General features: G+C 37.4%; 1 protein-coding gene across 7 annotated transcripts in view; it reads right to left on the bottom strand.

Annotated features, from left to right (window-relative positions):
* Positions 1–1,364: 1,364 nt before the first annotated feature.
* The window catches only part of SMAD2 (SMAD family member 2), a 48,522-nt gene continuing 38,843 nt past the window's right edge, over positions 1,365–11,043 (bottom strand). For all 7 annotated transcript variants that reach the window (XM_027446299.3, XM_027446305.3, XM_072030913.1 and 4 more), the window contains 5 exons: positions 10,316–10,369; positions 9,059–9,271; positions 7,117–7,254; positions 6,799–6,943; positions 1,365–3,286 (listed from right to left, as the gene is read on the bottom strand). In XM_027446299.3, coding sequence (XP_027302100.1) covers positions 3,163–3,286; positions 6,799–6,943; positions 7,117–7,254; positions 9,059–9,271; positions 10,316–10,369 — 674 coding nt within the window. In that variant the 3' untranslated portion in view covers positions 1,365–3,162. The remainder of the gene's footprint in view (positions 3,287–6,798; positions 6,944–7,116; positions 7,255–9,058; positions 9,272–10,315; positions 10,370–11,043) is intronic.

The following is an 11,043-nucleotide window of genomic DNA, read 5'->3' as shown; positions in this document are numbered from 1 at the left end:
TATTCTCACAGATTAAAGGTGCAAGACTCCAGGCATTTGACATTGCTCGCAAAGACACAGCCCTGGAGCTGGAAGAACTGTTAAATGAACCTGGCTTTTTCCTTCAGAGGGGGAAGGGTTCTGAGTTTTCTCAGCTTGGGTGCACTGAGATGAGGCAACTCAAACTGTTTTTAGGCTCAGATGTTTACATCAACTACCTGATTTTTGATTACTTTGTTTTGGCAGGACTATGAAAATCAAGCTCAGGCAGGGCTAGTGACAAAGGAGAGATTAGAACTCAGGCACACGGAATCCCAGCCCAAAGTTGGAGCAAGTCATTACATACAGCACTTTTCCAGCTTCATTACACAGATAACTAGCTGTCTAGCCTTACTTGGAGTACATGAGCTGATTATTCTCTGCTTGGTTAAGTGTTTTATTAACAAAGCACTGTTACTGAAAAAATAATTCACTTTTCATTTGTCCTTTGGAAGTCATTACACTTTGCCTGACAAAAGAGGAGAGGGATGAAGTCACATTCCTAACATACTGCAGGCATTTTCTGCATCGAGATGTTTGAGCAGGCACTGGTCAGGTTTTGAGGAAGAGCAGAACATCAGTGGGATTAAGTCAAAAAGGCACTCGATTAAGAAAAAGGAGTAGGTTAAAGTTATCCAAGGACTGCCCAAGACAATCAAATAAAAATACAGGCAAACATATTTCAAAGATTTGTTCCCTTGTTCCACCAAGCTGTGGCAGAAACAGTAACGGTGGGAGAGACTGTTTTAGTGCTGACAGAAGCAGTAAAGTGACTTCTAGACAGACTGAGGAGACCTTGTCCACAGACAGCACCATGGGACCACAGATAATGTCTGCTGCATCCTTGTACGCTATTTGGAAGCGCGTACCAAAAATGGCTTTCATCAAGGCTATTCCTGCATTCAAGGCAAAGCAAGGAACATCGCCCCAGCTGAAGGAGAACACATACAGAAACCCACAGTAAAGGAGACTACACAATTAGGTCACCCAACTGATTCAAGTTGCAACCTGCTCATAAATGCAATGGAGTCTTTCACCCAGACAAGTTGCTCTTATCTGTTTCACAGGTGAAAGCAAACATCTGAGCCTGTAGGATGTAATTTGATTGCGGTAGGAAAAAAGCAACTGCTTTAACAAACTTGATCTGAAGTAGAAGCCTGTGTTGTTAGGCACACGGATCCAGAACCTCCACAACAGCCGCCCAAGAAGCGATTTTAACATCTAAACTATACACCATTCTGGCCGCAGCATGCATGCAACTCATGCCACTTTTTTAGGTTGGTTAGAGTAATTCCTAACTTTCAACAGAAAATATGTACAGCAATTAATGAAAAAAGCAACCAACATGAGAATTAAAACTTTTATTAGTGTATTCACATATTAGGCAAATGCAACACGCATGAAGCTTATTTCTTAGGTTCACAAGTTCTACCAATACATTAGTCTACTGGTAAAACTAGCACAAACTGGTAACTGCTTTGCCAATTCTGAAAAGGTGTCTGGCCCACTTTTTCAAGGCTTGATTTTTGGTATTGCTTCTATGCCCTAGTCATTATGGCATAAAAATATCCATCGCTATCATCAATTCAGTCAACTGATTAAAAGCTGTAACACTGGCCACATTTTTGTTCTCAAAGCTAAGTTATCACTAGCTGTACTTACAAAGTACAGGACTAGTGTAATGGATGAAACAATGGGAAAAAAAAACAGACAAAGGCAATCCTGCTACTGCCACAATAACAAAAGAATGACAGACAGCTAGATCACAAGATTGTTAGTAAGATGTATATTTTTCAAGTCAGAATAACCCTTCTATACAGTTTCCCAACCCTTCCCCAACCCAGACTTATTTGTAGAATATATTTCAGAATATTTTTAATATGGTGCAGCTGTAGTGTCCAAGGGTTCACAATAACATGCACTGTCACGAAGAACCTAGAAGTCCTCCTCCGCTGGTCATACCTCAGCAACCACTATCCTAGAGGTTTTGCAGAAGCAACTACTTTTTATTAACAAGGCCCATTATGACATAATGAATGCATATGATCTGGTATGTAAGTAAGCTATACAAAGCCACTCAGATCAGAAATTTAAGTTCTGTTACTGAAATATGTTAAGAAGCTGCATCTATTTAAAACCTATACGAAAGAGTCTAGTTTACCCTGGAAAAGGATTTTAAGGTATTTGGCTCCAAAAACTAAAACCAAAAGGTTTTTTCTTCAGTGACATCTGTTTAATGAAAACATACAGATGTAAGGGGTAAGCCAATAACCTTGTGTATTTAATCCAGTATCCAATAGCATGGTAAATTCTCACTCCATGAGAAAAAAAATACTGATTTCAATGATTCCACGTACAAAAAAGTCTCAAATAAATCAGTGCTAGCATTATTGCTGGCAACAGATGCATCAACTCAGATGGGTAGGGAAAAGTAGACTCCTAGTGTGATGGATACTCGTAATTTATAGTATGAATTCATTTTAGGCCCCATTAAGCATATAAAGTGTCTTAAGATTTCACAGATAAATCTCAGACATTTCTTTCCCTTCTAATGGAGGGACTTTCTTTTTCTTTAAGAAGGCAGCAAAAAGTTAAGCTTTTCTACAAGGAAAGTCTGCTTTTTTTTAATGTTTAGGACAACTTGAAAACCTGCTTATATAAAAAAATACAAAAGAATAAAGGAGTAGTCTTGGAATTTTGAGAGACTTGCCCCAATCAAAAAACAAACCAAACATCTATTTATGGGAACTAAAATGTAGAACAGCACAATACTGTGATATCTGAGATCATGATACATTACCTGTACATATACTTAGCTATTCATGTTATTGATAAACCATTAGGACACTCAATTATATACCCAATAAAAACACCATTAAGAGTCTTTAGAACTGTCCCTTCTTCTTTCTGAAGAAGGCACTTCTATACACTAAGTTTTCATCTAGTATCAGAGTATAGGAAACAGAATCCACAAGGTGCTTTAATTGATGAGACCTCAAGTGCTGTTTTTCTTTTTTTTAAAAACCTTTTTGGATAGTAAACAGTTCATGGGGACCACACACAAATACTACGACAGACGAGCTGTTATATTAAGTCTGTTGATTGGACTCGGTATTCAGCCCACTGGTAACGGAGAAAGGAGTTTTACGACATGCTGGAACAGCGTACTGAAGGGGAGCCCATCTGAGTCAATACTTTGTCCAACCATTGTAGAGGTCCATTCAGATGAAGTTCAATCCAGCAAGGAGTGCTTGTTACTGTTTGCCGCCTGAAAAATTAAGTGGAATGGAAAAGTTAGAAAAAGGAGCTTTGGATGCCATAAAGTTCCCAGTTCTAAGATCAGTAAGATAGGATGCTTCCATCCATCTCTAATACAAAGAAAGATGAAAGTTTGCAACTGTTACTATAATTCTAATGATTTAACTATCTTTGGAAAAAATACCCACCCCACATCTAAAAGAAACATCAACAATCACATTTTTATCCACAATATATCAAGAATATGTATCAAGAATATTATGCTCTGGAGAACAGGATAAGAACTGAGCAAATGCTCCAAACACCACACCAAATGCCTTACTACAAAAACGCAACTCAAAAGTGAAGACTGTCCAACCAATCTGGTTTTTGCATCGCAGTCAGCTGCATACAGCTACTATCTTCACCATCAAAGAGTTTGCATACATAAATACATTTAAATTTAATAGACAACTACTAGAAAAAATAAGGACAGAAATGCATGGCTCTGCATAGGTAGGGTGGTCAAACAGTGCAGCGCTTTGGCAATCCTAATATCTAGCTTTCTAGAGCAATTGTCAAGAAAAATGTACAAGGAAGCCATGTCAGAAATGCTGCATTGTAACACAGTGTGGTTATGCTGTGCTAACTGATGTTATCTCAGAAAAGGAACATCAAACTTCATCTCTGATTTCCTGTAATCATATTTATACTTTACATTGTTTTGTACATCTTCACACAAGCAGATTAAGTAAAAATTTTGTTTCTTTTCTACTCTATAAACCTGCCTTATTTTTTCACAACAGCAGCTCTTAATTAAACACTTTTTAGAAAGCCTCAGTAAAAGCCACAAGCTTGATAACCGTAAAAGTTTCTTTCACTCTCCCATACATCCTTGGGAGAGAGACCTGTTATTCAAAAATCTTCCTTTTCATCTGTAAAGAAACCAATATTGGACATACTCTGACTGAGAGATCCTGTTATTTCACTGTACCCACTCTAGGCATGGGAGTTTTCTCAAACTAGAATGGCAAGACTACTGCTGCTAAGCCAGTTTTTCCTAGTAATTCTACCTATTCCAAAGTCAAAGCAAGGAGGCATTAAGATTCAAAGACAGCAGATTAGTCACAAACCCAGCCCCTTCATTTTTACAGTCAGCATTGGAACCCTTTGCTTTAAGGAAATATGTTTATATAAATGAGGGAACTGAAAAGGCAGAAAAATTAAGCCAACAAGAAGATGGATTTCAAGAGCTGTCTGTGGTTTTACATTTTCTAGGAGAAGAAAGCGGCTGGGGTCTGTGCTCTCTCTGCACTCCAAAAAACATTGTTATCTTAGCCCTGAATGCCTATGCCAAAATAAAGCGATCCAATAAAAGAACAATCTAAACCACAGGAAATGTAATTCCATTTAGTCTCGAATCCTCTCCCAAAGAAGGAAGTTCATTATTCCACCGCTGTCAACTCCCCTACAATGTGTTCCACAACACACTTCCTGAATATTTTATAACTGGTTCTGTTCAACAGCCCTGGCAAAAGATAAAATACTGATAGTCACTTAGCAGCCCTCTCAAAGCTAAAACCCAACTTCTTCTATCCATGGAGTTCCCATTTATGTATCGCAAAATCTTTGCTGTGATTACACCTCAACTTTCTTCAGAAGATTATTCTAGCCCTGGTTAGTTCCTGTGTTAGTGTGTATGCTTAACTGATGATCTGAACTTCTACTACAATCCTCTATTTAAGCCAACAAACAACAAGTAAAAAAGCTATGAACTATTTTGTCTACTAAGCCTGTAAGATCTACCAGCTCACCATATCAGCATGTTTATGAACATATGCCACATGCCTAACAGGTAGGTAATGGCTTGGCTTTGCCAAAGCCTACTCAGAGAAACATTTCTGAGATAGTAGTGAAGTGTGGAAGTTTTTAACAATGACTGTTTTTTAGTGTGATTCTGTTTCACCATCTATTTTGACAATTTAGGCTAATTTAAATTCAAGGTTGTGCATGTAGGACCACCTTTAATCTTAAAAGCTGCTTAAAACTTTTTACTTTAATCATAACTTAGCATAACTTACAAGTTTTGCACCTCAGTAATTTATTAGCACCATCTTCAACAGAGATGCAAAGAAACTAGTTCAGCATTACATCAGTACTCAGAGTCTGCTGTTCTGGCAGTGTTTCCACTGGGCTTTTTCAACCCTGTGATCTCTGAAGGGTTTACAGACTTCTAACAATCATTCTCCCTCCTTAACAATAACTTTACCAAAAGCCTCTCCACTGTTTTAACCCAACACTTACACTCCATTCACTTCAAGTTGTCTTCATATAATCTGACTGATTAAGCCTTTCTTCTATTCTGACTTGAATGTTGTATTTAATTATGCGTAAGTGTATACATACTCCTTTTGAGCTAAATCCAACAGTTCTTTAAACTTGAGCCAGATTTTTTTTCTTGCGTACCTCATGCTAACAAAGAGGTACCAATTTATTTCATTACTCAAAATTTTCATTTAATCTAATTAGGCTTTTACAAAATTGGCTTCATTTAGCTGAGAATCCACCCCCACATTCCAATGGCTCACATTTGCATGGATATATTGCAAGAGCAGATAAAAGAATCAAAAACCCAGGATGTACTGTGCAACCTGGTATTATTTAACTTCAGAATTAAGGATAAAAAATAAATTGTTCTGTACTGCAATATGGTATTGATGTGTCAGACTTCTATTCTTTCAGTACACAATTTCTAGAGACATTTAAGGTTTTTTGTTGTTGTTTAAAACCACATCTGTAGCTCTTCAAAATAATGCAATCTTTAAAACTGCTCTGTTAGAAGTTCATTCCTTTTCTTTCCAAATTCCCATACTACATTAAAAAGAGGCACCATCTAAACTATAGGTTTTAATTTGTTCTATTGAGAATATAATTAGACTATTCAAAAGCAGATAAAAGACTACTTTTCCACTCAATGATTTTTTAGCATTTTTTTCTACATAAACGCACGTCTTACTCCTGCAAAGTTTTTTCCACTCCAAGTTCCAATGTATTTGCCATCCCTTAAACGCACGTTCTCCAACTGTTTTAGTCTGCATAATGAACTCAGTCACTTCAATACTTTCCCTTGGGTCCCATCAAACTGTATCCCACACCACAACCTAACAAACTCATTATACTACAGACAGAAAAGCAGAGACCAAAATGACTATAGGTCTTAACACAGCAAATAATTGTATAACAAGTTCTGAAACTTCTAGATGTTGTCAGTGGTTTCACCACAACAAGCAAACAAGACTAAGTGAGGAAGTGAACTCTGATGAAATTCCTTGCCCAATGAACTCCAGTGCAATACTAAAATCAGTTTGTCTTTTTGACTTAGGAGCTTCATAGCTAAAAGAGAGAAAAGGAAAATATGGGTTTGGCTCGAAGACAACATAGCTCCAGCAGCACATATATGGCTTTCAAGCCAGACAAATAGAGCACATTTGCAAGAGGAAAAAAACAGCTCTATAGATCAAAGTGTAAAGCCTTTTTTCTTACCTGTATTCAGCTCCCCATCCTTTAACAAAACTCATTCTTATGGTACACATTCTAGTAAGCTGATAAACTGCTTCAAAACCCTGATTCACAGATTGAGCCAGAAGAGCAGCAAATTCTTGGTTATTGAAGATTTTTAGATTGCATCCTACAAAGAAAAAAATGTCAAAAAAAAGTACACTTAACAAATACTTGTGTTTGCTATACAGAAGACCAAAACTATGACGAAAACCTAAGGCATCAAAAGGAAAGTAAATGACACCCCACAAATAAATTAATAGGATTTTTTTTTTTGTACAAGACCTTTGGTAGGTTACTAACCTGGTGGAATTTTGCACACGGTTGCAGGATGCCAGCCATATCTTTGATTACAGTTCGGGCTCTGAACAAAAATTGCGCTATCACTTAGGCACTCAGCAAAAACTTCTCCACCGATGTAATAGAGGCGTACTCCCCTTCCTGTAACAAAATTCAAAGGAACTCTAGTTATGATATGACCCAGGCAGATTAACAAACAAGGGAGCATTTTGTCTTAGAGAAGGCCAAGTTTTTTCTTTACAACAAGAACAGAAATCAATTATCTAGATAACCATACTGCTGGTCTGACAGCTGTAGCAGGGACAGAACACAACCAGCTTGCATTCTTATCACAAAATATTTGAAAGAGAGGCAGAATAATTTTTGGTCCAGGGATCTAGAATTTTCCAGCTATGCAATGGCTAGTAACCAAAGCCAATTTAAGAAGCAAATAACTTTTTCACTTGAAGAAATTCCACAACTGAAAGAAAAAGATTAAATTCAGCATAATTAAAACGTGCCAATATGAAGTGCTGTATGTGAAGTGGCACATGCTGCTAAGATGATGGGAAAAAAACAGAACAAGTATACCACTTCCACAGACTCTCCTCTTACATGCACCCACACAATTTCACAACCCACTGCATACCCCTTTTTCTGTACTACTTTGACAAAAACAATGGGACTTCATTTAGTCCTATTGCCAAAAAGAAACCAGTAATAAATCCTATTGTTCACTTCTGAATTATGATCTTGCTCTTTCTCAGAGGAAAAAAAGTCTCTATGGGTTATTTCTGGCACAAGTAAGAAGTAATGTACAATTGATTTTCCCCCCCAAAAAAAGCTAATTATAATTAACAGGTCCTCTAAAGGCCATTGTTTCATTGTTTTCTTCAAAAACATTTTTCAAACTAAATGGGAGCTACTCTCTAAAAAAAAAAAAAAAAAAAAAGAACGCCTTACATGTTTGCTTTTCCTCATCATTGACCATTTTAATCAGTCATCTCAGGCATATTTTGGGCTTCTCCACCTCTAAAATTGTATGACACAAGCATTTGGATTTGGGGTGGAAGAAGTTGGAAGGTTCTACTAAAGACCACAGAATCATAAAGGTTGGAAAAGACCTCCCAGATCATCTGGTCCAATCATCCCCTTTCCACCAATATCAATAACAAAAATAATCTAGTGAAAACTGCTAAATAAAAGAAGAATCTATCCAAAAATATGCATGTTATTGAAGAGGTTGCATTGTAGAAAATACTCCTTAACTGTTACAGAGAAAATCTTGATCATATCTAAACAGTGTATTATTCCAGTAGCAGCTTTTCACATTTAAAAAAGTATTCAAGCAGCACTCCCAATGCCCATCCTGTATTTTGTAAATTAGAATCAAATGTCTTAATATTTTATAATTATAGCCTAAATTTCATCACAAAGCAATTCTGAATATAAACTATCTATCCAGGGCAGAGCAGTCCAACGAGGAGCCTGGAAGCCAAAACCCTGCCCTTCACACCACTTTGGTGAATCATCTTTTTCCTGAAACATGACAGTAGCCACGTGAGCAGCAGAGATACCCATGCAGCTGAATGACTTCCTCCTGTGCCTGCTCTCAGCCTGGCAGCTGAGTGACTGCTGCTGTCACAAACTTAGTGACTACTGACTGAGGAAGAGGCAGCTCTCTTCAGGTCCACCCATTAATTATCTGCCTAGTTGCAAGTAGCTGTGATAGCAGCAGCTCTGGCCTCTTTTCTCTCTCTGGCCTCAAAAGCAGTGACCTCTCGCCATTCCAATTCTGTCCTTAGCAAGAGACACCAAGCTCCCCTCGGAAAGCCTTGAGACAGTTCAGTGGATAGTTGTGTCGTCGTGAAACAATCCCAAAACACAGATCTGTCCTTCCTGTCTTGACCACTACTGATAATTTCATGGTTAAAATATTAAAACAGTTAAAAGATTAGATTTTTACCTATGTGTCGCCTTGTCATTTCCACTGTAGCATTTCTGTTTACATTGGAAAGCAGACCTAGACAAAATCGTTCTGAATTTGATGGATCTGTAAAGCCATCTACAGTCAGGGAAGGTTGTGATGCATGGAAGGTTTCTCCCACTCTTTGATTCAATTCATAATATGCTATTGAACACCAGAACGCAGGCTCTGAATAAGTAACTGGTTGCAAGTCTAAAAAAAAAAAGTTAAACAAGAATAAAATAGCACAGAATTGAAGCTGAAAAAGACCTATCTGTCTTGTTATTTTTCTCTTCCAGAAATGATAGCTTAAGTCTCCTCAAACTACTTTAATTAAATCTTGCTTGCCATGATTTTTACCTATCCCAGTAAAGAGAACAGAATTCAATATTCCACACAAGGGAAGGGGTGATATAAAATGACCATGGTTCACATACTTTATTTGTACTTGCTCAGCAAAATGATTAAACCAGTGTTACTGTAAGTACCAGACATTGAGACACTTCTGTTACCATTTTGTAACTTAAAAACACTTTGGCAATATTAAAGAGATTAAACCTTCAAGCACTGAACCACACAAAGGAAAAAGTTATTGATATGAAAATTATGTTCCCTTGTATTACAATATATCTACCTTATACCCATCCATCTGAAGGCACTTTCCCTACTGCAGTTTCCTATCTTCCCTGTGCATCTTCAGCTTTTCCTGCATTGCTGCTTCTTTTTACGCACTAATTACTCACTCAGCCCTCTGAACAGCATTTTCCTCTCACACCAACTCCCCATTCTTTAAACAAAGTCAAAGGAATCTGATCTTCCCGAGGCATTTATACAGACACACAGCAATAGAACCCGATCAAAGCAGGTGGGCAACTAATGGAGGAGCAACAATTGTCTTGTGGTCACAGGTGAAACAGTGCATGAGAAGAGCAGAACAACAGACAGACGGGGGGGAGACAGCAAGTCTGGGCAGCACTATGGACAGACTAATGTCCTTTAAAATATTTTCTGAATTAATTTCCTGAACACACATGCAACCATATTACTCTCTGCTAGAAGCTCAACAGTTACAGAAATAGGGTAGTTATTAACTAGTCATTAGCCCAGCTCTATTATGTTTATTATCGGGAAGCCAACCCAACAGTTTCCTCCTAATACAGCTCTTACTTTAAGGTACATTTTTATTTTTAGTGTAATTATATACATAAAGAGAAGCCATCACACACACTGAAACAATTAAAACTATTTCTAACTTACCCAGGCTATGATTAACTGGGGAGAGAGTACTAGGAGACAGCTCTGCTGGAGATCCTGTTGAAGCAACAAGGATTAAGAGCAAATTATTCTCATCATTTCAGATGGATACATATGACTATTACTTAGGTACCATCTTTATCTTAAAATTCTTTGGACTAAGAAACCTCAGAAAAGCTATAACCAGTTTTCCAACATGTCACATCTTTATTCTGAATTAAAATTACATTTAATTTTCCAGACTCCTGGGAACCTACCCCTCCTTGTAAAGACACTAATAACATCTTAAGTGTTGCATTTGGCAGAGTTCTCTCTTCATGCACAGTCTGGGAACATATCTTTATTTATGCACTTCTCCAATGAGAAGGCAGTGACTTCTTCCACACTCAGTGATAAAAGCTAAGAAAAAGCGGACAAGACAATCAAGATGTTATTTCTTTATGCTTGATAGAGTTGGTTTATCTCCAGAAAAGAACAAGATGGATTTCCTCATCTGAGGAATTTATTCTTTATTCTTATTCTGGATGGATGAAGGGGAAAAAAAGAAAACATTCTCCAACACAATTTTCACACTAGTAGGCAAAATACAGGGGCAAAGGTGGTTTACAAAGAAACATTCCTACAATTACTCTTGATGTCAGGCTTTTTAATTAACGCAGTTATTGTCAACATAGTGGGAAAATATTGCAGTTCTTACATAAACTAGTGCAGTTGATTCCAATTAACTGAAA

This window comes from Anas platyrhynchos, chromosome Z (assembly GCF_047663525.1).
Source record: "Anas platyrhynchos isolate ZD024472 breed Pekin duck chromosome Z, IASCAAS_PekinDuck_T2T, whole genome shotgun sequence".
In the NCBI taxonomy this organism is placed as follows: Eukaryota; Metazoa; Chordata; class Aves; order Anseriformes; family Anatidae; genus Anas; species Anas platyrhynchos.
The sequence above is the reverse complement of the archived record's forward strand: the minus strand, read 5'-3'. Positions and strand labels throughout refer to the sequence as shown.